We start from the raw sequence: 27787 nt of genomic DNA, 5'->3' as shown, positions 1-27787 counted from the left end.
AGGTGTGCAGATGAGTTTATTTTTGAGGGCAGTTTGGCAGTCAGCAGCCTATTGTGTTGCATTGTCCACTGCCAGAGAGAAGCCTGTACAATGCTGTTGCTGACAGGTGACGTCACTGTGTTGCAGGCTTGGGGTTCTCCAGCTCCTCCCAGTGGGATCTGATGGGCACTGCCATGGTTACCCCGGAGCACGTGAGGCTGACCCCTGACATGCAGAGCAGACAGGGAGCTGTTTGGAGTCGAGTTGTAAGTCTCCCAGCCACACCTGAACCTCACACAGTCACTCAGGAGTACTTAACACGGCCTTGAAATCAAAGTTAGATGTCATGGAATCAGGGTCCAAAATGAACTTTTTTGTCCACCGGCTAAATGGCTAGTGAGTGTTAACATTCTATTAGCCACTCAGTAGATATCCATTGTTTTTTTGCTAGTAGATGGTGATGATTTTGGACAGTGCATGTAATCATTTTATGAATATCATATAAAGCCTTGTGTACTGACACTGACACCATATTCACAAGTTCAGCCTGTTTGAAAAGGGTAGTCTGTTACTCCGTTCCTTCCTGCAGCACAAAGTAACCTGCTTGTCTTCATTTCCATTGCTTTCCAGCCTTTGTTGGTGCGGGATTGGGAGCTTAGGGTGCACTTTAAAATCCATGGCGTGGGAAAGAAGAACTTCAATGGAGATGGCATGGCTATCTGGCTAACCAAAGACCGCATGCAGAATGGTAGGAAGGGACTGGATCACTCTACAGGGGGCATGTCCCGTTCAATGAAAAGGAACTAGGTGCTAAAAATACTTTAATGCAATGTGTTAAAGGACCACATTCACAAAGCCTAGTATTAAGAGTTGGCTTATCTTTCTGCTCAACAAAGCTGTTGTGTATGGTTGGAAATCAGTAAATATAATGTGACAGTATGTTTAACAACAAGAAGCTAGCTATCAGCCATGTCATTGATCCTCCATGTGTAACGTTACTGTCGGCAGCAGCCTGAAGTAGAGAGCTGAACAGTGAACAGGAGGAGAGATGATCGCTGTGAAACAGTTCAGAGTGTAACTGACTTCCTGCAGCTTGTGTGTTAGCGCCGTCCTTTAGTAGGTGTCCTATAACACTTTTTATATGTACACCCTGCAGTCATTCAGAATTGAGTATTCACCCAGACTGAGGTTTAAGTAATGGAACTAACTAAGATACATTATGATATAGTGAGGGAAATAAGACATAGTATGCTACTAGGTGTTCATCATGTGACTAGAGACTTGCCTCTCCCTACCATAAGCTACTTTTATTACTGTTTTACTGCTTGTTAATTTCCTTTAACAGCCACATGGAGGAAGGAGGAAGGAAGCCAACACAACATGTAGTCTTCAGAGCATTTCAGTGCAGCGGTGTGTATGAATGACAGCCCTGATGCAGCTCCCCGTGTGTCCGCAGGTCCTGTGTTCGGCAACATGAACAACTTCATTGGACTGGGGATATTTGTGGACACCTACCCCAATGCTGACAAGAGCCATGATGTGAGTGTGTTTAGTGATGCATGGCTCAGACGAATATCAGCAGTGTGTCATATTTGTCTCTGTGCGAGCTTGTGGAATGTGCAGAGGACAGCCTGGGACTCCGGCAGCATCAGAAACACCAGCTGAGGATGTTCATCAGACCACCCCGTGTTGTCTCGTCACACACACATGTACCTGTGTAATAATAATAATAGTGCGTTGGCATGATGTGTTGACCTCCCCCTGTCTTCCTCACAGAGGGCTTTCCCGTATGTCTCAGTGATGCTGGGGAACGGGACTCTGTCATATGACCACGATTCTGATGGACGGCCCACTGAGCTCGGAGGATGTACGGCTATGGCGCGCAACGCAGTCCACGACACCTTTCTCCTCGTCAGATACTCCAAACAGCGCCTGACGGTCTGAACACTCTCATTACTCACACACTATATCTACATGTTACATTACACACACACTATATCTACATGTTACATTACACACACACTATATCTACATGTTACATTACACACACACTATATCTACATGTTACATTACTCACACACTATATATACATGTTACATTACTCACACACTATATCTACATGTTACATAGTATTACATGTTGAAATTAAATGTTGAAAGTTCTCTTAGGTTAAAGGATCTCCATTGACAGCTCTAAAATAATGAAAATGACAAAAGTCTATAACGATAACTCATACTGCCCCCCCCCCAGCTGCTGGTGGACGTTGATGGTAAGCAAGAATGGAAAGACTGTGCTGACATCACAGGCCTGTGGCTGCCTGCCGGCTACTTCCTGGGTGCGTCCTCGGCCACCGGAGACCTGTCAGGTATGATGCTCTGGTTAGTGACTCCAAGAGAAGTCTACAGCCAGAACAGTCCCAGGGAGAGGACGGATAGAGAGAGGAACTGTGACTGGGCAGAGCTTTGTGTTGATCAGTGTGCATGTCGCTCCAGATAACCATGACATCATCTCCATCAAGCTGTACCAGCTGACAGTAGAGAGGACGCCTGAGGACGGGGACCAGGACCAGGACGAGGTCACTGTCCCCAGAGTGGACAACATGGAGCAGTTCCATGGTAGGTGCACCGTGGCCCGGCGTGTCGGGGCCTTTAAAGTGACTATGTGTCTTTAAGTCAGTGTTGATTCCAGCGGCCCCTCTGTGTTTTTACCACACCTGCTGTCATAAAGGGGTTTTCTAGCGCGTGGCGGCTGGTGCTGTAATGTAATGTCCACGGGAGGAAGCATGTATTACCCACTGTATTACTGAGTTTTAAATCATTTCACTTTATCAGTATCAGCCATAACTACAAAAGATAACTTGTAAAATCTATTAAAATACAGTTAGACGTATATAAAGAAATCTCCTGCTACCTTTTACCTGGCTGCATAGGCTTTTCTGGTGTTACAGTGAAATCTGTGACCCGTCAGAATGTGTTACTGTAGAGACGTTATAACTGCTGTAAATCATTCTGTGACTTCACGGAAAAATTGGACTCGGGCAGAGGCCTTACTAAAATCTATATAAAAATAAAATATATATATATATATATATATATATATATATATATATATACACACAGTACTGTGCAAAAGTTTTAGGCAGGTATAGGGTTGGGCGATATATCAATATTAACAATTATATCGATATATTTTTAAACGTGATATGGAATTAGACCTTATCGCATATATCGATGTAGTTCAAATTTGCGCTGTGATCCTTGCTCCAAGCAAGCTGCTGACCCGGCGGAGCTCTCTGCCCTGCTCCCCGCCCCTCCGCCCCTTCTCTTTCATGCACAGAGGGGGGAGGGGCAGGAACAGACACTCAGCCACTCTTTAACAAACATGGAGGAAGCAACAACGTCTGCAGAGCGTGCGGAGGAGGAATTGGTTAGTAAAAGAAAAAGCAGTGTCTCAGTAATTTGGAGATGGTTCGGATTCATAGTATCAGATGAGCAACAAAATCACGTTATATGTAGCGGTGCCATAAACAAGTTACAGCCAGGGGTGGAAGCACTACAAATCTTTTTCACTACCTAAAACAGTGGCAAACTGCGCGCTGCAGAAGCCCCAGCCGCAAGCCATCGACAACCTGAAAAAGCTCCAGCCCCGAAACAAAGCTCACTGCAAACTTCATTTTCCCGCAGTGTGCCTTATGAAAAGAAAAGTGACAAGTGGTGTAGCTACTATAATGGTGTCACGGACTAGTGCTGAAAACTACTCGACAAAAGTCTGGAGTTGACGGAAATCTGCGTGGTCAAGCCCCGGCTGTGAACGGTTCCATTTCCTATAAGTTCTTCACAATAAAAGTCCTCCGTTATTTTGGTATTTCAATGTTTTTTATTATGAAGCAGCAACATCCGGAAATGTTGGGCATTCATTAGCAGTAACGTAATGTGACTCCTATAAGCATTGTGCATTGTTACTTAGCAACAGCATTCTTTGACAAACGCTGTCCAATCCGTTACAAGGAATGTTTTACAATCCACCGCCACTGTGGCTGGTATACAAGGCAAAGTCACCGCCACTTAGAAAAAGCACCCGCCATTGGCTGGTGGCGGGTGCTAATTTCCCACCCTGTACATGTCATATTTGGCTTTGACTTTGACTGAACATTTGCTCTCACTTTGCGGAAAAAATATTGGGATATATATTGTATATCAATATTCAACCTAAATATATCGGGATATGACTTTTGGTCCATATCGCCCAGCCCTAGTCAGGTATGAACAATTGCTGTAAACTAAGAATGCTTTAAAAATGGAAGTGTTAATAGTTTATTTTCATCAATTACCAAAATGCAGTGAATGAACAGAAGAGAAATCTAAATCAAATCAATATTTGGTGTGACCACCCTTTGCCTTCAAGACAGCATCAGTTCTTCTCGGTACACTTGCACAAAGTTTATGAAGGAACTCGGCAGGTAGGTTGTTCCAAACATCTTGGAGAACTAACCCCAGATCTTCCTCAGATCCTTCTGTCTCTTCATGTTCTCCCAGACAGACTCCATGATGCTGAGACCAGGGCTCTGTGGGGGCCATGCCTTCACTTCCAGGACTTCTTGTTCTTCTTTACACCGAAGATAGTTCTTAATGACCTTGGCTGGATGTTTGGGCTCGTTGTCCTGCTGCAGAATAAATTTGGGGCCAATCATACGCCTCCCTGATGGTACTGCATGATGGATAAGTATCTGCCTGTATTTCTCCATACAGGCCTGTACCATTAATCGTGACCAAATCTCCAACTCCATTTGTAGAAATACAGGCCCAAACATGCCAGGAACCTCCACCCTGCTTCACTGTTACCTGCAGACACTCATTATTGTACCGCTCTCCAGCTCTTCGGCCAACAACCGGCCTTCTGCTACAGCCAAATATTTCAAATATGGACATCTTCTCCAGACAGTAGATGGGTGTACCTGGGTCCCACTGGTTTCTACCAGTTCTGATCTGATGGCCCTGCTGGACATCTTCTCCTGACAGTAGATGGGTGTACCTGGGTCCCACTGGTTTCTACCAGTTCTGATCTGATGGCCCTGCTGGACATCTTCCGATTTCGAAGGGAAATAAGCTTGACGTGTTTTTCATCTGCTGCACTAAGTTTCCTTGGCCGGCCACTGCGTCTACGATCCTCAACGTTGCCCGTTTCTTTGTGCTTTTTCAAAAGAGGTTGAACAGCACATCTTGAAACACCAGTCTGCTTTGAGATCTTTGTCTGGGAGAGACCTTGCTGATGCAGTATAACTACCTATATACTAGAATTGGTTGATCATACACCTCACTACAATCCGACAAAATCCCTGACTTTTTGTAAGTACCTATAAGAATTGATGCTGGTTTGAAGGCAAAGGGTAGTAACACCAAATATTGATGTGATTTTAGATTTTTCTTTTGTTCGCTCACTTTGCATTTTGTAAATTGATAAAAATAAACAATCATGATTTATATTTTTGAAAGCATTCTTAGTTTACAGCATTTTTTCACACCTGCCTAAGACTTGCACAGTACTGTATATATAGTGTTCTTTTCACTGTTAGTCACAGGTCATTTATGATCATCAGATGGAACATTACACAGTTTCAGAAACATTGAAAAGTTCCTCATAGTTACTTTTAATGGGCTCATGATATCGATTGCGGGTCCCTGAATTGAATGGAATCGTGACCAACTTTGTAATATCAGCAAATACTAATTTGATATCTAAAGAATCAATATAATATCATATGGTAATGAAAGTTGTGATTTACCCCCCCGTCCGGGTGTCGTGTTTCCATCCCTGCCGATCGGAGCTGGAGCCGATAAATACTTTTGACTGTTGCAGTCTTTGTCCCAAAATGAATGCTGATTGTAAACTTTCACAGTGCAGACTGAAGCCAGATGTCGGGGGGGGGAGATCTATATTACTCCCCTGAAAATGCAGGCTGTCATATAATATGAGATTAAAGACACTTTGATGACATCAGCAGGGTGTTTTCTCAGACTTTAGAAACAGACGCTCTCGGAGGCGAAGTAGTGCTCCTGTCATCAGTGAACTGAAACTGGTGGAGCCTTCCTTTAACTTTGTGTAACTGGGTCTGTAACCAGGTCACATTGTTTCAGTGTGCGGTGGCCCTTTCTCTTTCTCTTTGCTTTGAATTTAAAAAGAACTCCCTGTTGATGAAGTGGTTGTCTAACACTGCTGGGAACCCTGATGCGTGTGATAAGAATCTCTCATCCTTTGCCTTTGCAGTGGAGGTCCAGGAGGAAGGGATGAGCGGAGTGCAGTTCTTCTTCACCCTGGTCTTCTCCATCCTGGGCCTGGCTGTGCTGGCCGTGGTAGGCCTGGTCCTTTACGGCCGCTGGAAGGAAAACAGACGCAAACGCTTCTATTGATCAGAAAAACCTTCAGAATGTATGTTTCCTAATCAACATATACCACTCAGTGCAAAGACTGCCATAGCTTACTGATGCATACAGAGGAGTGACCAACCTAATGGGTCTGAAGCCCAGAGCCAAGAGAACACAAAGAGCCAGCGGCCACATATTCTTTTTTTGTCTGAGTTATGGAAGATTAATGAGATAAAGCTGCTTTAGTGGAAAGTCTTCTGTTGAAACTGGATCATGTCAATGGCACTGCAACACGTGCACTAACTGAGACACTGTAGATTTAACATATGAGTTTCACCAGCAGGAAGACAAACCTCAAAATCCCAGATGCTGTGTGTAGTTTACTGACATCATGTTTAAAGTGTAATTACCTCTGACTGCCACTTGGTGCTGCCAAAGTGCAGCCTTAATTTGCTGTGGAGACCGATCAAGCTGTGGATCATCAGAGACTTGTTCTTGCTGCACTGAAAAGTCCAAATGTTTGAGCTGCCATGTATTTGAGATAAAATAAGACAGAAAAAAGATGTAAATGTATGATTAATGAAACATCACGCTCTATGCTGTACGTCAAAGAAAGAATGGGTGTTGAGCTAGGACCAATAAAGACGAGCCCTAACTCCGTGTTCCACGTTTTGAGCTCCTCTTTTATTCTCTCTGTGACATCACCACTCCCTCAGCTCCATGTACTTTCTCAAGTTGCCAACAGTTCTCAGTTGTGATAAGTTAATGTCAAGGTTTATCCAAAATGTATTTTCATTTTAACAAAATCAGACCTGTAAATAGAAACCGTTTATTTCATCATGTCATTAATTTGTCATAATATAACTTTGTTATCATATAAAGTTTTCTCTGTTAATTAATATCCAGGAGCATGGTGAGTCTGTCACACAGCTGATGGCGTCCCATGGAACCGTCCCGCTGGGGACCAGGGTGTCTCCACTGTCTCTGTGCTCCCACAAACAACTGATGTCTCTAATGTCCGGATTTCCCTTTTGAATGTATATACATATCTATATTTAATGTTATATTTAATCAGATATCAGTCAGTTATTATCTGCTCTCAGTGTCTTCAGTGATTAAGGCCTTTGTTAAATCAGGGCCTCTGCACCCCCCTTCAATGTGGAACCACTGTCAGGTTTGATCCGTGTTCATCTGCACATGGAGCTGTGGATGTAAAGTCCACACAACACAACAATCAGGTAAAAGCTTTAACATGCAAACATGTACCCACTAGTACAACAGTTACGGCTCTCTATGACAGCAAAAACAAAAGTATGACTGTAATGATGTCACTTTGGGACTGTTGCTGTATCATGATCATCTTTACAGAGTTACGTTGACCACAGGAACTAATAATAATAATGCATTTTATTTGTATAGCGCTTTTTACAATCCTCAAAGACACTAGTTAGTTTTCAAAAAGAAATCCACATACATTAATCAAACATTACAAGCAGAAAGGAGGCATATAAACTGGTGATGGATTTGTTTGTGTGCTGATGCTGACTTCTCTCTGCAGCTTGTCACTGGTGTGTAGAGCTCCTTGGTTAGCGTTGATCAGGTGGATTCTTCCTCTCAGCTGTTGGTGGACAGAACACAAGTCTCAGTGTCCTTCCTCCTCCTGACTTCACTTCCTGCTCCCAGCTGTCTGTGGTCAGACACACCAACACACTGCTCGCTGCAATCCGCTGGATTATCTGACACTGGATTATTGCTGCCTACAGCGAAGTTAAGGTAAGATATTTTTTCACTTTAATTATGATTGATGTTATAATTATAATTGCACCATGAATTTCCAAATGAAGGCCGTTGAGTAATGAAGCTATATTTCAGTATTGCTGGTAGTGTAAGAGTAGGCATTATCTCACCACATCAGTGTGACATGAAGAGAAGAAATATTCAGGAACAGACCTATGTTACTGTGGTGGCTGAACATTCTCCGACATTTTGGGACAAAGGAATGGTTCATGTGGAGATAAGAGGCGGTGACAATGATTAACTGGAGCTGAACTGGGCCCAGGGGGCATTGTGCCTCTGTTGCCATATCAAACAGTGGTGTCCTGTAAACACTCTTCTCCTATTTGATTGCTGCATCATCTGCTCCACATTATGTCTTTCAGTGTTTGAATGAACATCGACTTGTCAACTCTTACAGAGAGAAACTACCAGGAAGGATGAATCGCTGCTGTGTAAACTGCTCCAAAACTCTGCTGATACATCTCAACTTCCTGTGCTGGGTAGGTAGTGAGTGAGTGTGTGTGCGTATGTGCGTGCAGCTGTATAGGTTCAATAAAGAAACAACAGTATACTAATATAAAATCGTTATGTGTCAAATGTAAGAAAGAAAAACCCATGAAGTAGAGGACTAAATGAGAGTAAAGTGTGAGGAGATGACCTCCAGATGTTATGGGTTGTTGTGCTGGTTGTCTCTCAGGCTGTGACATCACTCACATATCTCGCTGCTTCTACAGCGCTCACACTACTTTCTCCGAGTAGATGTTGGGTTTTTGTCTGGTCAGAGAGTGTATCAACGTCTGGGAGTTTACATTCAATTTTCGTAAAGAACTGAGTTCTGATGTCAGTATATGTGCTACATTGGAGGAACTTACTCTCAGAGTCTCACTAACCGTCTGTCTGTCTCTCTGTCTCTATCTGCATCTGTGTCTGTGTTTGTGTCTGACCGTCTGTCGGTGTGTCTGTCTGTCTGTGTGTCTGTCGGTGTGTCTGACCGTCTGTCTATCTGCATGTCTGTCTGTCTGATTGTGTGTCTGCGTGTGTTACTGTGTGTCTGCCCTAACTTTAACTTTCAAGCCTAACTTTAAAGATAAATGTTCCCCTTCGTTATGGTCAAAAATCGAAATGAGAGTACTTCCTTGTTTTATGAAAGAAGCAGTCGGCGAGTTTAAGCAGCCAGCTGTTTGACCAATCAGCAACGGCCATCCCTGCAAACCCCGCCCTGAAGCTTCCTGTACTTTCAACACAACCAGTTCCTCAGAAGGTTCCTAGTTCCGTGCTCGGAACACGGCTTTTATGTGTAAAATTGGTTGAGTGCCCCTTTGATCAAAAATTACTAAAAGGTTGTCCTGTGGAAATAAAATGAATGAATCTCAAGGTTTTTAAGTTTTATTGTTGTTATGCTAGCTTTCAGTGGACAGCTGTGGTTTATTAATTCTATTATTATTATATATTAATTATAATTGATGTAGTACAGTCACACATCCAGGATCCTAACGTGAGCTATGTGTGTGTGTGTGTGTGTGTGTGTGTGTCTGTGTTGGAGCTGTGCGGGGCATTTGTGGTGGCTCTTGGGGAGTTCCAGATGATTCACTCCCAGTTTGCCTCCCTGGTCACCAGCTTCTGGCCCGTGTACCCCGCCCACACACTGGTGGTCAGCGGGACCATTGTCACCTGTGTGTGTTACCTCGGAGTGTTAGGAGGCATGAAGGAGAACCGCTGCATGCTCATCACTGTGAGTATGAGACAGGAGTTCTTAAAGTCTACTTCATTGTTCTAAAAACATTAGCCTGGCAAACTCGCTGCTCTGAATGGGATCTGCTCTGCTCCAGTTCTTCGTCCTGGTCTTCATCCTGATGCTGGTGGAGCTGGCCATGGCCTGTGTGTTCCTGGTCTACAGCACTGAGGTAGGAGCGCTCAGCTACACGTTTAATTAATTTATATCTATATCTATGTATAATACCTTCTGCCAGCACATACTGTACTGCCATGGCACGAGAGGCTGATGTCTTTAATAATACATACTATTATAATATAGCTGGCTGTCTGTTGTACAGATTGACACATACTTTGAGAAAGACCTGATGCGAAGCTTGGAGATCTACAGACAGTCCAGTCCAGAAAGCAACACAACCATTAAAGATGACTTTGATGCTGTCCAGGACCTGGTAAATGATGTTCGTCTTTGTGACTCTTCTTTTTATTCATTCACCTCCCCCAGTCCAGCTGAAGCACATGTCCATTCCATCAAAGTAGTTTTCTTTGTACAGTTCAGGTGCTGTGGAGTTCATGGTGTGGCGGACTGGAAGGGCAACGTCCCGGTGTCCTGTTGCAGCAGCAGCCCCTGCAGCACGCTGCTCCACCCCCCCTGGCCAGAGGTATTATTATGTGTTAATAGATAGACACACAATACTGTGTGTTCCTCATTTGACCCGATTCTGGGTTTGTTTTTTTAAAAATAGCTTGCACTTGCTCTTGAGTTCCTTCCTGCAGATAATAAAAAATAAGACATGGTGAAGTCTCTTAATAATAATCTGAAATGCAAACCGTCCTCCTCTGTAACCTCCAGACGTTCCAGGTGTCCTCTACCTGTCTCATTTGATTTAGCCTCCAACCCGGTCATTGAGTCCTCATGACTCTGTCTGCTCCTCCTATTTTATTTGTTGATGTAACTGTAAATATGCACATATGCTCAGCCAATTTACTCTATGAATAAATGATAACCATCCAAATGTTGTCTTTCAGGGTTGTCTCGTGAAACTGAGGAACTGGTTTGCCAGAAACTATCTTAACACGGGTGCAGGTGTTGTCACCATGTTTATCATACAGGTACAGTACATTCAGTCTTCTTATGTTTCTTAGTATGAAGCTTACAGGGGGAATTCACCCCGTGGCACAGAAGTAACAATGGCTGCCATATCAGAAGCCATGAGCTCTGCTCAGCAGTGAGACTGAACCAGAACGGGAAATGTGTGGAGCTCTGCATAGAGGGTGATAATTCTCTGTGGGTTTGTCAGTACGCGTGAGCCCTTTAGTAATTTGACCTGTTGTAAATACAAAAAATGTTGATAAGCTGTAAGGTGTCACATTTGCGCAGTGGCCTATGCTCACAGCTAGCTTCAGCATGCTTTGCTTACCTGTAGTTTAAAGCCAGTACAATAGTACACTATATTCATTGTTAAGTTTGTTTTATTAGCTTTTATAATTTGTTTCTTTGAAAGTCATTGTTTAATAGTAGTTGAAGTATATTTGTCTTATCTTCTTGTTTTACAGTTTATTTGTCTGTCCATCACCGTCCCTCTCTTTTGCCACTTCAGTCGACGTGGATTGGGTTACCAGTGATACACTGGACCTGCAACTTACAGTGACTTCCCGCATGTCAACAGGTTGCGTTTCCCTGTATCAAAGTTTTATTAATCTGTTTCAAATGCCCAAAAGGTCGACGTTTGCAATGAAAAAGGGAGCCAACAGTTATTCTTTGACCAGATATAAACTGATGATTGCAGCTTATTATCGCTATTGAAAATGTCATATGAAGAGACCGATCATTGAATGTGAAATGAAAAACATAATATGAGACATTTAATTGGTAGATAAGTTATGACATGATAAGGCCTGTCCTAACCCACACGGACCCAAGAGATCTGTTCCCACTGTGAGTGCTAGACTACAAGAACATTTTAAACTAGACCCAAACACTAGACTTAGACAAACTAGACTTGTAGCGCATTCCCACCTCCGCAAATATTTGATTTGCGTCACATTAATTGCATTGTTTGATTGTAAGATCTAATTGGAATAATTTGTGTTTAATCACATTGAGGTCTTTCTCAGATGGTAAGCAACACTTCGCCTGAGTCACTCGCGTAGGAAAAAGTTCAAGACAATCCAACTCTTGCAGCGGGCAGGCGTGTGACGAGCACGAACGCGACAGTTTCACGTGATTGAGCCCGTTTGTCGCTCTGCCTGTCAAGCTGCCCTCGCCCCCGCCCACTCGCCTCTCATTGAAAATGAATATCTAGGCGCGTCAAACGCTCCCCTCTAAGAAAAGACATGTTACTCGCGTTACTCCCATTGGTGTAGAGCTGTAGCTGTAGTCTATCATCAATATGGCCAAAATATCCACTATTGCTGCTTTGTACCTGCTGTTAAAGTCCCAGATATGTCAAACAGCGTCATGTCTGGATGAATAACATCACCTGGAGAGCAAAAGCAACGGTGATTTTCCCCACATTCTCCAGGAAGTAAACATTACGTCTGGATGACTGCCGCTTCCAGCTTTACTTGAAGTACAGATTTTGATGTTTTTTATTTGCAATAAAGAAATAAGAAGTAAGCCGAAATAACAGCATCATGATGACGATTATTAAAAAGTCTGAATTCCTACTTTTTCGGGTCTGTTCACACAACACGGCATCATGACTTTGCGTAAACATACACGCCACTTTCTAAAGCCAAATGGTGTGTTATCTGTACGCATTTTGAGCTATCCACGTGTATGTCTACGCTGTATACAGTGGTTGTAAACATACACGGTTATCGCAAGAACGTGACATTGCGAGAACAACGTCACACGCATGTAAAAAAAAAAAAGGGTTGGGTTTAGGAAGAGAACATTGGGGAAGGCTTAAAAAAAATGGTTAATAAACACCACACGCGGGACGCGATCCTGGCTCTCCTGGGTGAAAGTCCTGTGTTATGTGATGGGGAGATCTCTTTGCCGTTGTACATCATTCAACCCCAGTCAATACTTGCGGTGACCGGACCGGCGTCTGATGTGCCGTGTGTGTGTGTGTGCAAATGTGAACGTTTATGTTGTCAAGGAGGTTTAATAAGAACTGCACACACTGCTACACATAACAGTCAGTTAACACTCGGTGTAGCGGAGCCTTTACGATTAAGTAACCGTGATGTTTTAAAGCGCAGTAAATAGTGAAATCGGTTAACCGCTGCATTCCTAGGCTATGCTAACATCGTAGCTGCTCCATCTACATCATTTCAGAGTTTACCAGGTAGGCCAACTTCCCCGCTTACTCTTCCCAGAAAGCTCCTTTTTCATCCAGTCTCTGTAAAGAATGCTGCTACAGAGCTCTGGGTGCCACAGACAGCATCAGTAATGTGTTCCTCCATTTCTGATGCAACATTAGGACATCAGGAGAATCTAAACACTGATTGGCTTTCAAGCCACAGTGTCACACAAATTTCTCGGTTGATTATATTGCGCGTTTGCGCCATTAGCTTTGCACCATTTTGTCTATTTGCTTCTTTGCAATGAATTAGTATGTTATCACGCTGCTGAAAATGCCTCGTTCTGAATGCACCATTAGACAAACATGACTTAGACACACTAGACCTTACTGTGTTCAGTCTTTGTTCTGAGACTGGGCCCTCAAATGTAGGATCCTGTCAAGGTCATATTTTTAAGATGCATTATTTGAACTGATTCCTGTTTTTATTACATGTAGGAAATTCTGAAAACTTTGTCAAATAAACCTAAAAGATGTGCTTGTAACTCCATGTAACTGATCCATAATTACTTCCCTTTCAACTTATTGCCATATAGTACTGTTTTGTTGTTTTGTCTGTTGGAAACATTAATTATCAGATTGTTTTCACAATTTATTTCTCAATGACACTTCTCACCAAGGAATTGGGCATCCTCAACTGCCAGCAGCCAGAGGAAGATGATCTGCAGTACTGCCTTCAGCCACAGCAAATAGTCAATGAGCTTTTGGCGCTGTTTAGACGTGTACTGACCAATGAGAGAGGAAACAACTGTACTGTGTGTAGAAAGACTGTCCTGTGATCTGTATATCAGGTTCATTGTGCTATGCTTCTCAGATGCCTTGAGTGTCGTGTCACTAAACCTGGACAATAAGACATAAACTTAGCACAAAAAGTAAGGAAATTTGTATTTGGTAGATTATTTCTCTGTGGTAACAATGCTTTTTGGCAATAATTCTCATACCGTTGGAAAGCCTGTTTAGTTCCCTTACAAATGGGGCCCCATTTGTAAGGAACATGCAACACAAATTTCCTTAGTTTTTGTGCCAAGCTTAGTCCAGAAATGGTTAGGTGGGGAAGACAGCCGTAATGCTAAATGAAAATAAAGTGTTTGCTAAGCTTCTATTTTTTACATATCATTCAAGGCTATGACGCCTATGCGTAGTGCATATTGGTTGGATATCATTGGTCGGATCGGCTTGGGGCTCAAGCATAGTTAAGTTGATGTACAATGTTTTCCTGATTTTGAATTTTTTATGTTAAGATGGCAGCTATATTATCTGTTCAGAGCATTCACCAGTGTTTGTGTTGCTGCTGTTTACATTCCTCCTCATGCAAATTCAAAAAATGCACCACAGGAAAGCACTGCGGTTTCTGTTTTGTAGCATCAAGGGACTCATTTGTTGACAGTAAGTTAACCTTGAACCCTAAAACGAGTCAGACAGTATTTTCAACTAACCTAGGCTAAGGCTAACGCTAGCTTAATTAGCTAGCTTTAGGGCTTATCAAGTTTCTTATCAAGGACCCAATGTTTAAAAAATCACATAGAATTTCAATGGTTAGCTACAGTTATTGTACCTACAGATTTTCTCCATTGTATACACACAAAAAATGGAGCTATGCACACAATTCTTGAATGCTGAACTCTCACACAACTCCATTGTTTTTATTCAAATAGAAATTCTAAATCAACCAGACTGAAATCTTTATTTTAAGGATTGACACGCGGAGTAACTGCGTGCAGGTAACAGCTAGCTTGATTATCTGGTGAAAAAATAAAAATGGATTGTGATTCCTCTACAAAGACGAAAGATTCAAGGACTCTGCGTCAAATCAAAACCTCAGGTATTTAAAAAGTTAGCATAGCTAACCACCAGCTTGTTTTTCACTTTAAATCTTTGATTTAAAGAAGAGGGGAAACTCCACTATGAAATAAAATGACGAATATATGAGCCACAGTGTTAGTTAACTTGACTTGCTTAACATATCTACTGTAAACAAGTATCCGTTGAAACATTGTGCTGTAGCTGTATTAGAAAGAGTGATTCTTGCTAACTAAACTTATACTGTGTGTTAACACTATGGGTGAGTAAAGCTTAAGATATGTGCATGTGTTAAATGACAAAATTGACATGTTAATGTTAATGTAGCTAATGCTCCTTACGTAAGCCATTGCAGAAAATGCATTGCACAAGTGTTAACGTATAAAACTATTAATTTCAAGGAGAGCTGGAAAGTCTAGCTGGCTGGGAAGTCATGGGAATACTTAAGGATTAGCTTGTTTTATGAAAACACTATGAATCAAATCCATTTTCATTTCCAGAGAAACAGATGAAAGCAGAGCATGGTGCAGCAAAGTTGGTCTTGGACAGCCATGACAAACTTACGACAAGACAAAAGCCATTGTTCAAGGCAGGACTACCTCTGGAGGTAAAGTTTGCTTTGCTGAAGTGCCCTTTAGCAAAACATTTAAAGTGCAGTAAGCAATGCTGTGTAAAGATTGTTGCTATTTGAACTGCCAAATAGATACCCCCCCCCCCTTCAGAAGCTCCACCCACCAGATTTAAAGGAGTGCAAGAGCCCAGCGCACCTTTCAGTTTGTTTCCCATTTACAGAGCCAGGGCTGTGTAGGAACACGTGATTATTTTTCAGCTCAAACAGAAAATATGGAGCTAGGTAACCCTGAGGAGATATTCAGTGAATTTGACAAAAAGTGTATTGGATTAACATAGCTTACTGCACCTTTAAACCATACTAGCACTGTAGTGTCTACGTAAACCACAAACCTCCAATTTCACTTTGACTTTTCATTAGCTAAGAAGAGCTTTTGATTGGTGAACATGGAAGTTGAATTGAATGTAATCTGTTTTCTTTTCCTGTCATTCAGAAAAGAATTGAACAAGAAAAGCGGAGGAGGCATGTCCTGATCAATGAGCACAACAGGCTGTTGTTTGCTGTAAAGGAGAAAGAGACCAAGCTGAAAGAGCTGCAGGAGTTATTGAAAGCAAAGAACCTTGAGCTGACAAATTACAACAGTGAAGACACATGTAAGCAGGTATGTGTGTACCTAAGGACATGTCCAGACTCCGCTACAGTCACCCCCCCTCTACAAACACTGCATGGAAAAATACTTAAAACCACATTCTTTTCTTTTTTTGACACTTGGGGGGCAGCCGAACACGACATTTGACATATGATTATGCCTTTCACTTGATCTACACCATATATCTATGCTGGGATAAGGGGGAAAAAACGCTCTTGACCACCTGTGTGTTTAAAGAAGGGCCAGCAGAAATTGCTCAGCACAACTCATGTCTGTGGGAACAGCTAACGCTGGATGAATTAATTTACATTTCAACATATCTTCTGTTATCCTATCGTATCATTGATCACTATCACTTGTAATGTCAGTGTATACGACAGCTGGAAAACAACCTGGACAAGATGAAGATGAAGACCACAGAGGCTAGGGAAATCCAGACGGCCTATCAACACATCCGTGAGCACCTGCAGCAGGTGAGCTTTGCTGTTTTATACTCCACCAACCACTATCAGAAATATTTTATCCATAGCTGCTTATCAATACAGAAACTCTATCAATGCATACTGATAAGAGGAACTTAGCATTATTTTTACTTTTGGTAATAATAGGAAAAAACGTCTGGGATACATCCATTAAAAACTATAACTAAAGAGTGTAAAGCAAGATTGAAGAAAAAATATACAGTATCACTCCTACATAAAAGAGTTTTTATTTAAAGTTTGGATGAATTAGCAGCTGCTGCTTCACTGAGACAGTCCAGAACCACAGGATGTACTGTCTCTAAAACTGCCACACCTCTGACTCTACATTGAACTTATATGCATATTTGACGTACTGGTATTTTGGTACCAGTTCTTTTACCCCTCTGTACTGTTGGGGTCCATAAGGTTAGAGAGGACATGGACCAGCACACTGCTACATGTAGTTACATCATCAATGCACAGAGGCTTTCATTGGCTAGCTCTGTGTGTGTCTTGTTGATGTCAGTGTAAAGTAGTCAATGAAATCACTGATTAGAACTCAACATACACTCAGCAAAATACAATCAACAATATTACTTAAATAAATAGGTCGATATAAAATAGTATTATGAATAAATTGTTGTTTGTTTTAAAACAATAATTTGTAAATTAATTTAAGAACAGACGAGCGCATTTACGCAGCGTGGGGCGGCTTCAGTCAAGCGTGTTGTGTCTGTGTACTGTGGTTATTTACAGAAGCAGCCTCTAGAATAACGTTAGCATTGTGTTAGCTTTAGCTAACGGGAGCTAACTAGCTAAGAGATGCAGGGATGTACATGATTGGCTGAAAGGTGAGGGGGGGTGACAACATCATGAAATAAACGCTTACATGACGTAAACGTGTCATTTGGAGAAATGCTGATATTAAACTTTTGAAAAAGAGCCTTTTGAAATAAGAAATGCATATAATAAAATAAAAATGAATAATACAACAATACAATAACGAAAACTCTTAATAAAATAATGATGACATTTAATTCAATTATATTGAAGGAGTTTGAATCATTTCTATATTTTATATGATTTAATCATATGATCATTGATTTCCTGTCTTTTATTTATTTGATATTGCGCAGTCTGGGGCTCCATAAAACCAAACTCCAACAATGTCATGCTTCCTTCTTGAGGAAACCAGAGATGTGAAAGGAAAGTTTGACCTATGGACTAATGTGAACTAGCATTAGCCCATTAGCCCACCATGAGTAGAAGCACATTGACATGCTAGCCCCATGTGAAGCAGTATTGAGCCAGATGCTGATGTTTGGTGTCTGTATGTGTTCAGGAGGTGTGTGGGATGTATAAGCTGCTGGAGCAGAAGCAGCATGCGGTGGCCATTGGCCAGGCCGAGGTGGAGCGAGCAGCCCAACACTTCCAGTCAGTCGCCGCGGCTGCAGACTGCACTCTGGTAAGCCTGTCTGCAGCTCCACTCTCTCCTGCATGGGAAACACTTTCTCTTCACTATATCTTTCTATGAAGTATGCTGAATGGAATTGAATTGAATTTAAATTGACTACTCAAATGATAGATACAAGATGAAGAATAGCACACTGCAGAGAGAAGAGAAACCATACTCTGTTAACATGGTGCTCCCTAACAGTGAAGTCAGCATGAAGATCAAATCAGTGGTGAACCACTGGTTTAACTCTAACCCGAGTCAACCACATTTAACTGAAGACAAGCCATCAAACAGTTGTTAGCATTGAATGATGTCGTTAGAAGAAAAGAGACGTGGATGTTGGAATTATATCACCTGGCAAAACAGATTATTTAACTAATTTACTTAAAAAGTAGCCACCCCGCCCCACCCCCCTCTAGACCCGCCCCTGGATCAGCATGCTGATGATATCAGATGACATGATGTGAATTTCATGATTACATGAGTTTATTGAGTTAATTTATTTTATTAGATACTGTCACATATATTGTCCTTACTGCGAGTAGGGGAAGTAGTTTAAAGATGAACACAGTACATGTACTTCTTTAAGTAAGTGAGTGATGGCCTTTTGTTGTGCGGCTCAGTTTGAAGGTCGATGGTTGCTCTTAGGGCGTTTTCACACCAGCCTCCTTTAGTTCGGTTGAATCGCACTAGAGTTCGTTTGTCCCGCTGGTGCGGTTCGTCAGGGCAGGTGAGAACGCGGTATTCACCCGGTGCATTGTATCTCCCTGTGCTCAACGTAAAACTAAATTAAAGGAGCAATCACATGGATTTGGATGTTTGAATGTTTTTTGGTATTTTTCAGACTGTTGGTTGAGTGTGAAGTTTTCTTGGTTGTACTGGACCTAAAGCCAAATCTCACAGCTGCCTTGGTTCTTTTAAAGATTAATGTAATGGTCTTTGTGTTTTTCATTCTCTTCTGACCCATCAGGGCATGATGGTTCAGATGGAATATGAGACAGTGGGAAAGAAAAGAGAAATGGATATCGAGCTATGTGAACTGAGTGCAGAAGAAACGGAGCTGAAAAGGCAAATGGAACAACTGGGCCGCCTGAGCCCCACAGCACACAGCAGGCTCAAAGAGCAGGTAACAATGGGAAAGTTACATCCAAATAACTGATTGTTTATGGTTCATTTATTGTTGTCATATTTCCTTTTCACATGCAGGAAATTGAAGAAGAAGCACTCTCAAGTCCTGTCACAGGTATTGCAACAGAGCACTTGTTGAATGTGACTGTCTGTCCCGACACACCAGCTTTATTATCAACCAAATGTTTGCTCGAGTCGTAACAAATCAAACACTCTACAGGTCTCTTAATGAAAAACAGAAGTAGCCACTACACTGGCATGGATCAAATTAACATGGGTGGTAAATAGGATGAAAATCAGCAAAAGAGCCTTTACTAATCCATTATCAGTATTCAGGTCCTAAAATTGAACCAGAATCCCATAAGAACTAGATCTGAACAATATGTTTCCGTATTAATATAATCACATTTTTATTGATGTTCTGTTTATTTTGTTTTATTTCCATGTTTCACCATTGACAGGAACTCTTGTTGCACCGTGTCAGTATCAAGCTGTTGGATTGAAGAGTGATGCTCACTGAGCTGCAGCAGCAGCAATGACTGATTGTTGCTGCTGTAGCTGCTGTAGATGTTATACCTATCTTTCTTTAACTTAAAACCATACTCCCATCACTTCAAATGTACAATGAAAATACATGAAACTACTCGTCCATCAGTGTAACAGAGCAGTATGTTTCCTGCACTATGATCCTGTGATCAGTAACCATTATAATAATCATTGTGCTGCGTGTTCTCTGCAGATCATCAGGGTTATGACATCTGCGGAGCGTCACAGGCTGACATGGAGCTGGTGGAGGAGATGGAGGCTCTGAGGGAGGCGCTGGGCTGTGCTGACATGCAGGTACCAACTCCTCCACACACACACACTCCCCCCCCCTCTGAAGCTCACACACACACACACACACACACACTCAGTTCCACACTCGCCGCCTTGCTCAGGGGCACCTCGGCAGTGCCCAGGAGGGGACCTGCCATCACTTCAGCTACCAGTGAACCCTCCGTACTTTGGCACTTGAACCAACCCCCCTCTAGTCCCCAGGCCAGGCTCCCACAGACTGAGCTACTGCTGCCATATAATTCAGTACAATTTTCATTTCAAATGTATTTATAGTGTCATATCACAACAGGAGTAATCTCGAGACACTTTACAGAGAGAGTAGGTCTAGACCACACTCTATAATTGACAAAATGAGACCCAACTATTCCCCCCAAAAGCAAGCATTTGGTGCAACACTGGCGAGGAAAAACTTCCTTTAAACAGACCCAGACTCTTGGTGGTGCCGCTGCCGGTTGGGACACAGAGATACACACACACATATATATACATAAAAATATCTAAAGATCTGTCTGTATGGGTGTTAGGTAACTGTTTCTTGGTCGGGTGCTGCGATTTGCTGGAGTCTCGTCACTGTGAAGTTGCCAGGCAACACAAAAAGTAACTTCATATTTTCTACTTTAGGGACTTTTGGAGAGAGCCAGGCTACCTTTTTCCCTAGCCACCGGCCGCTGAGTCATACACAGACATTGAAGTGTTATGGATATTCATGGACACTCATTTGACTCTCAGCAAGAAAGCATATTTCCCAAAATGTTGGACTATTTCTTTAAGTAAATTCACAAAAAGGACGCATCATATCATTTTAAATCAGCGCTGGAGCATTAAAGTCATTTTTAGAAGCTCTAATTGTGTGCTTTTGGTTTTGTAGTGCTAGCTAGCTTTCGTTTGTTTTTGAGGACACATGTTGCACATTTTGTATGTATTAATCTTCATTTGAAACTCTGCAAATATGCCCTTCACTGCATTCCACAGTAGCTGCGTGGCTTATACACACAGCCCAATGCCTGTAGTATTCTCCTTATATTCATGATAGTATGTCCTATTTAAACCACTGTTGTCTGGCTGAATTCTCTGGTGTGTTCATAGGAACTAGTTAACAAGGTGGTGTCCCAGCGAGCCACCAGGCAGCAGCTCCTCACCGAGGTCAGTCAGAACGAGGAGCTGGCCCGGCAGGAGGCCCACGCCCTGGCCCATCTGGAGCTCCAGTACGCCCAGCTCAGGTTCAGTGCCCAACCTGCAGCCACAAGGTACTGCTGCTGAGCTCCACACTTATCCAGCCATCACATGGTAGTCCTCAGGATCATATTCAGTCACCAACAGTCAGATTTTAATTTGGCACACCACTTTTCATTCAAATACATCATCATTTATATAGAGCTGAAACAATTCCCATACATTTCAAAATAATTTGGTCCTGGAATAATTGTTATAATATTACAGTGGTTTGGAAAATAGAGGCTACATGTCTGTTGTAACAGCGGCAGAGTTACAGCTGGTAGTTAAACAAGGGAGCATTGGTAAGTTTTATGGATATGGACCAACCAAGTTACGATGATGCAAGTCCAGAGTAACTGTTGTTTAACTTTGTTCAAATCTCAAAGGGTTTCAGCTTCTAATAGCAAGTGTATAACAGAGTAGAATATATAACCAGACATCAGGAACACGCGTCCTTTCTTCAGAAATGCTGAATGAGAGAGAGAGAGAGAGACAGAGAGAGAGAGAGAGAGAGAGAGAGAGAGAGAGAGAGAGAGAGAGAGAGAGAGACAGAGAGAGAGAGAGAGAGAGACAGAGAGAGAGAGAGAGAGAGAGAGAGAGAGAGAGAGAGAGAGAGAGAGAGAGAGAGAGACAGAGAGAGAGAGAGAGAGAGACAGAGAGAGAGAGAGAGAGACAGAGAGAGAGAGAGAGAGAGAGACAGAGAGAGAGAGAGAGAGAGAGCAGTCAGTGCCAGAGACATAGAGACCTCATGTGTTTCTTCTTCTCCAGCTGCTCTGTCCACACACAGTGCTGACCGCTGGTCATGTGATCATCCTGTGCTCTCTGAAGCTGTTACGGTAGTCATGGTGACTGAGCCTCCCTGTCAGTGACCTCTAAACTGACCTTTAATAATAATATCCTTTAGTAAATAATAATTTATACTTTATTAATCTCATGGGGTAAATTTCACTGTTTAACTATATGGCCGACACTTAACCATGTTTTCTTTTCCATATCGGATCACTTCATATTTGCTCTTTATATCACTATTTTATGGTGGTTTATTTGAACTTTATTCTCTTCAGATATTTAAATGATGTTCGATTAGTATCATCATTTTAGTATACTTCCAAACATTTTCCATTGTCCAGTTTGTTCTGTTCTGTATGGGCTCTCATGTGTTTCTGATTCTTTCATTATATTTTGTAAATGTTTTAAAGCACTTTGTGCCTAATGCTTTTAAAAGTGCTATATACATGAAATTATTATTACGATTATTATTATTGTTTGAAAGCATCTGGGTGCTGGCAGCTCTAATAGGCCGTTTGTGTCTTCTGTCAGTCTGTGAACAACGTTATTGGCTGGCGGTGGGCATGTTTTCACTAACCCGTCTCGCTTCCCCGCAGACCGTTCTCAGCATGTGTTGTTGCACGGTGACATATCAGAATCCCATCTGCACTCATCACTCCATCTTAGAAACAGCTGGGACACTGTGTACTGAGGAGAAGAAGGGGCCAACGCCAGTGGGATCATACAGGGCACAGGGAGACATGTGACTGCCATGTTTGAGCCAGCTTGAAGAACTCCATCTGTGTTTTTTAAGGTTGGACGAGCAGAAGGGAACGATGCAGGCGAAGCTGAACGAGGAAGTTTTCCGTGTGGAATGCTTGCAGGCCAGGCTGAAGCAGTCTCAGGACATGTTGGACGCTGTTGAGCGGGGGGTCGACAACCTCTACTTCAGGATGAGCTGTGTTCCCGTGGAGGTCTGGACCAGGACAGTCCTTTTGTTTACTGCTGTCTTTACAGGACAGACTTTCTATCTTTATACAGTGCTGCTCACATGTGAGCCCTGAAAGAGTTCCAGCATGGAGCCACTGCGCTGTTACCATAATATATCCATACATTACATACTAATAGTAAGTAGTAAATAGTAACTGACTGAAATGACCCAATATGTGATACAAACTGCGACTGAAATGCCCTTTAAACTTCACAAACAGAAAGTTTGTTTTTGTTCACCAAGACCTTTCTGCAGCTGACTCATTGACATTTAAAACTTATTCTAAAACAATTCAGCCGGAGGAACTCCTCTCTTTCCTTTGTGCATTGCATTGTGGGTGAATAGTGTCCATCGACAGCGCACTCAAAAGAATCCGTAGTATTGCTATGCTGACATCAGCATGCTAATATGTTCACAATGACAATGCTAACACACTGATGTTTAGCAGGTATAATGATTAGGATAACATCTGCTAATTAGCACATAGCACGGTTGAGGCTGAATGGGTGTAGTTGTGCAGGTGTTTGGTGCCAAACCAAAGTGTTACTGGACACGTTAACATGTTGACCTGATGAAGGACAGCCAGTTCTCCTGAGATGATCTTGTCTTCCCTGATCTTTACATCTTGTTTTGCTTGTTGTTGATCCATGTTTGTCCCACTGGCAGGGCTTGCCCAGAGCTTCCTGTACTGACAGCATGGACAAACTCAGGGACATCAGCGCCCGTCTACCAACACTACTGCACAGAGCATCCAAGCACCAGCCTGAGATCAGCGGCCTGGACCAAGAGAGGGTGCTACACTTCTCTCATTCATCTCATCGGCTTAATGTGCTGTGTCTGACATTTTCTGCTGATGTTATTATTATTATTATTATTATTATAGTTTTCCACCAGCTGGTCCTTTAACACTAACCCTGATTTAATAGTTGTGTAATGAAGTATAAAGTATGCCAGTACCTACATTTTACACATCTTTAAAGTGGATTGTTTCCAAAATGTTCCACTTATTCATCTAACTGTTGTCGATTTCCTCAACCGTTCATCTGATCGTCTTCTCACTTGGCGGGTGTATTGCAGTGTCAGTGCAAGATCTTGAGATATATATATGTATTTGTAGTGCATTATGTACACACTGTGCAGTGTATTGAGAGGGGACCCTATTAACTGTAACACCGCTGAATGGCATGCTGGGTACAGCTGGCTCTCCATCACTCGCTACAAAACATTAAAGAACAGATAAAGTCAGAGAGACGGCAGATGTGAGATTGTAGCAAACTCAAACATTTCACAGACATTGTAGAATGAACACTTTTGTTCCTGGAAATAGCCTGGCAAAGAAGCAAATAGCTAGCTTTTACCACATGATGCATATACTCTAACATAGCACGGAGACACATCTATGTGATGGCAGGTGTGTTGCTCAGTGTCCTGTGAGAAGTCGTTTGGATGAGCGGGCCGAGCCATCGACCTGTTCCCAACAGGCACTACTTTTATATAACTACGAAAGGAGTACTTTGCAAACAGTATTTCTGTCTAAAGCACAGTTACATGAGAAGATTGATATACAGTTTTTTATAAAAGTGTATCTTATACATTGTATGCATCTGTCCTATCAGTTGTTTATAAGATGCATTTTTAAATTGCTCATATTATGCCTTTTGGCTTTTTCCCTTTCCTTTATTGTGTTTTATATCTTTTTTGTGCACGTTACAGGTTTACAAAGTGAAAAAGCCCAAAGTCCACCCCAAAGGGACTTACCATCTCCAACAGAAAACACTGTTCACAAACTGCTCCAAACAGCTCTATTGTAGTCCAGCCTTTACTTCAGAGACAAACGTGGTCACTTTGGAACACACGTTATAATGCTCGCCTAGCTGCTAGCATGGTACGCCCTCATACTCTGCTTCTGACTGGCTAGTAGTCCTTACCTAGGTACTGTCAGGGCACGCCCTCATACTCTGCTTCTGACTGGCTAGTAGTCCTTACCTAGCTACTGTCAGGGCACGCCCTCATACTCTGCTTCTGACTGGCTAGTAGTCCTTACCTAGCTACTGTCAGGGCACGCCCTCATACTCTGCTTCTGACTGGCTAGTAGTCCTTACCTAGCTACTGTCAGGGCACGCCCTCATACTCTGCTTCTGACTAGATAGCAGTATTACTGAGCATGTGTGACTCCCAACAAAGATGGAACAGAAGTGAGATGTCTCACTCTGTAGCTAAAACAGAGAGCTCAACACACAGGGTGAAAAGAGGAGCTGCAGCAATGTGCAGTACAACAAAAATATGGTGTTTTCTGAAAATTAAACCACATAAACCTATTCTGGTACAACCTCTAAATACAATTATGAACCTGAAAATTAGCATAATATGAGCACTTTAAAGGTGTCACAAATCAATAAATTCCCTGTCCATCAAAACAACTTAAAAAAAGTGTTTCTTCTTGTAGCTCCTAATGTTGCAATGCCTCTCAGCTTCCAGTCTCTCTTTTGGGAAAAGTCAAGTTGTTTGTGAGCATAAGTCTGTTGTATCTGGTTAACCTTTGCCTCTGCGTCTCCGTCTTACTTAGGTTCACAGCTTGCTCGAACAGCTCAACAAGATGGAGTCAAGGAACATCAAGAGACCAAGCTCCCCGATATGTGAGTAACAGGATGCGTTCAGCAGCTTTGTGTTGTAAAGAGAAATACACAGGAGCGAGGATCTGTGGTTCCAGTTAGAAACATCTAAGAGTCAAGGCACACTTCACTTTATTACAATGACTCTAACAATGCTGAAATGGTACAAAGGGTTTCAGCACTGGTCCCCAACCTGGTGGTCCCAACCCCCCTCAGGGTCACCAAAGCTTTTTGCAGGGTCACGAGGTCCACTTGATTTTAAGGGGTGTAAGAGCAATTTATATATTATATCTAGTATATATACTACAGTATATATGTCTAGGCATATAATTCATTTCTGTGAAAACAGAAAGAAGCTGTTAAATGTAAGAGTAATATAAAATCAGTCATCTTTTCTGGAACATGTTTCTTTAGTTAAGTTTGAGAATAGCCTTGGTGTATGTTCCCACAGCAGTCACTCTCTCTGAGATCAGAGTTAACAAGCCAGCTGTATTCCTGCTTTACTGAAGTACTGTGGTTACACCGAGCTAAGAGATAATGATGCTTTGTAGATGCAATGGACAGAATGTGCTTCTTACAGTGAGTCAGCGAGTCTGCTTTACTACAGCAGCTAACTATAGAGCTGCATGTATTAGATTGTGCACAAACATCACAATGGGAAAGTACAGATCTGAGAAAGTGTCAGGAGTCTGAAACCACTATAGGTCCCAAACTCCTAAGAACAATCAATAGTTCATAAATACAACGTACTGGGAAAATCGTTTGGAAAGAAAAACTGTATAAAGATAGAAAGTCTGTCCTTTAAAGACAGCAGTAAACAAAAGGACTGTCCTGGTCCAGACCTCCACGGGAACACAGCTCATCCTGAAGTAGAGGTTGTCGACCCCCCCGCTCAACAGCGTCCAACATGTCCTGAGACTGCTTCAGCCTGGCCTGCAAGCATTCCACACGGAAAACTTCCTCGTTCAGCTTCGCCTGCATCGTTCCCTTCTGCTCGTCCAACCTTAAAAAACACAGATGGAGTTCTTCAAGCTGGCTCAAACATGGCAGTCACATGTCTCCCTGTGCCCTGTATGATCCCACTGGCGTTGGCCCCTTCTTCTCCTCAGTACACAGTGTCCCAGCTGTTTCTAAGATGGAGTGATGAGTGCAGATGGGATTCTGATATGTCACCGTGCAACAACACATGCTGAGAACGGTCTGCGGGGAAGCGAGACGGGTTAGTGAAAACATGCCCACCGCCAGCCAATCACGTTGTTCACAGACTGACAGAAGACACAAACGGCCTATTAGAGCTGCCAGCACCCAGATGCTTTCAAACAATAATAATAATCGTAATAATAATTTCATGTATTTAGCACTTTTCAAGCATTAGGCACAAAGCTTCAGCCTGGCCTGCAAGCATTCCACATGGAACATGGAGCATCGTTCCCTTCTGCTCGTCCAACCTTAAACAAACTGTTACCTCTGCTGAGAGACAATTGCTCCAGATGCTCAGGTGGGATTCAATTCAATTTTATATTATTTATAGTGTCATATTATAACAGGAATTATCTCAGGACACTTTACAGCGTAGGTCTAGACAGATCCTGAGTCTTGGTGGGCAGCGCTGCTGGTTGGGACACAGATACATATCCAACCAATCACAGAAGTAGGTCTGCCACGGTTCACAAGCTGCTGGAACACAGTGTACTCAACAATAAAAGACTTTAGCAAGTGAATTCAAGAGAAAAGAGCATGGATATGCTTCCCGATGTTGACTGATTAGATCTGGGGTGTGAAAACTCAAAGTGTCTTTAAAATCATGTTTTACAGGAGAAATAGTAAATATCAGGAATGCATTCAATGCAGTGCAGTCGTGCATGTGTCCAGATGTCTTGACTGAGAATATCCCTTTTCCTAACAGACGCTCTCCAGCTTAGTGATGATGATGATGAGGAAGAGTGCTGTCCATCCCGTGAGGAGATCAAGCGCTGCAGCAGCAGACTGATCGAAGCTGAGCAGAACAAGAAGTCGTCGAGGAGAGCTAAGAAGAAGGAGTAGAGACACTAATGGATTAAAGAGGAGAACAGCAGGACTGAGTGATTGTCGCTGATCCACAGACATTCCTTTTCTTTCTACACTAAATAACTGTGAAAGTGTTTTCCTTAGACATTTA

At 42.4% G+C, this 27787-nt stretch overlaps 3 protein-coding genes across 8 annotated transcripts in view; all 3 read left to right on the top strand.

Annotated features, from left to right (window-relative positions):
• The window catches only part of lman2lb (lectin, mannose-binding 2-like b), a 7580-nt gene extending 572 nt beyond the window's left edge, over positions 1-7008 (top strand). The window contains exons 2-9 of one of the 2 annotated variants that reach the window (XR_004895980.1): positions 127-245; positions 610-727; positions 1436-1518; positions 1756-1917; positions 2230-2344; positions 2472-2594; positions 6244-6671; positions 6708-7008. Coding sequence is in view for 1 of the 2 variants with exons in the window: in XM_031321172.2 (XP_031177032.1) it covers positions 127-245; positions 610-727; positions 1436-1518; positions 1756-1917; positions 2230-2344; positions 2472-2594; positions 6244-6386 (863 nt within the window). In the remaining variant the exon portion in view is untranslated. Of the gene's footprint in view, positions 1-126; positions 246-609; positions 728-1435; positions 1519-1755; positions 1918-2229; positions 2345-2471; positions 2595-6243 lie in introns of both variants that reach the window. The other variant, XM_031321172.2, reaches the window with a different exon arrangement.
• On the top strand, positions 3200-27787 carry LOC116065632 (coiled-coil domain-containing protein 183). Of its 3 annotated transcripts, none has more exons than XM_031321170.2 (14): positions 3200-3211; positions 14850-14963; positions 15442-15548; positions 16006-16173; positions 16530-16634; positions 17965-18087; positions 19049-19204; positions 19285-19321; positions 19946-20046; positions 21130-21290; positions 22841-23000; positions 23684-23809; positions 25584-25653; positions 27536-27787. In XM_031321170.2, exons 2-14 carry the CDS (start codon positions 14900-14902, stop codon positions 27670-27672), a joined length of 1515 nt encoding a protein of 504 aa, XP_031177030.1. In that variant the 5' UTR covers positions 3200-3211; positions 14850-14899; the 3' UTR covers positions 27673-27787. The 3 variants fall into 3 exon arrangements, with proteins under 3 accessions (XP_031177030.1, XP_035851729.1, XP_031177031.1); XM_035995836.1 differs by lacking the exon at positions 3200-3211 and having other exon boundaries at positions 14763-14963; positions 15442-15472; positions 15515-15548; XM_031321171.2 differs by lacking the exon at positions 3200-3211 and having other exon boundaries at positions 14773-14963.
• Positions 7246-12232, top strand: zgc:64051 (leukocyte surface antigen CD53). 3 transcript variants are annotated; one of them, XM_031321175.2, is made up of 8 exons: positions 7246-8114; positions 8501-8617; positions 9700-9849; positions 9947-10021; positions 10172-10282; positions 10385-10492; positions 10860-10943; positions 11388-12232. In XM_031321175.2, exons 2-8 carry the CDS (start codon positions 8555-8557, stop codon positions 11454-11456), a joined length of 660 nt encoding a protein of 219 aa, XP_031177035.1. In that variant the 5' UTR covers positions 7246-8114; positions 8501-8554; the 3' UTR covers positions 11457-12232. The 3 variants fall into 3 exon arrangements, with proteins under 3 accessions (XP_031177035.1, XP_031177034.1, XP_031177033.1); XM_031321174.2 differs by having other exon boundaries at positions 7253-8114; positions 8536-8617; positions 9661-9849; XM_031321173.2 differs by having other exon boundaries at positions 7467-8114; positions 9661-9849.

Source organism: Sander lucioperca, chromosome 2, assembly GCF_008315115.2.
Source record: "Sander lucioperca isolate FBNREF2018 chromosome 2, SLUC_FBN_1.2, whole genome shotgun sequence".
Taxonomy (NCBI): Eukaryota; Metazoa; Chordata; class Actinopteri; order Perciformes; family Percidae; genus Sander; species Sander lucioperca.
The sequence above is the reverse complement of the archived record's forward strand: the minus strand, read 5'-3'. Positions and strand labels throughout refer to the sequence as shown.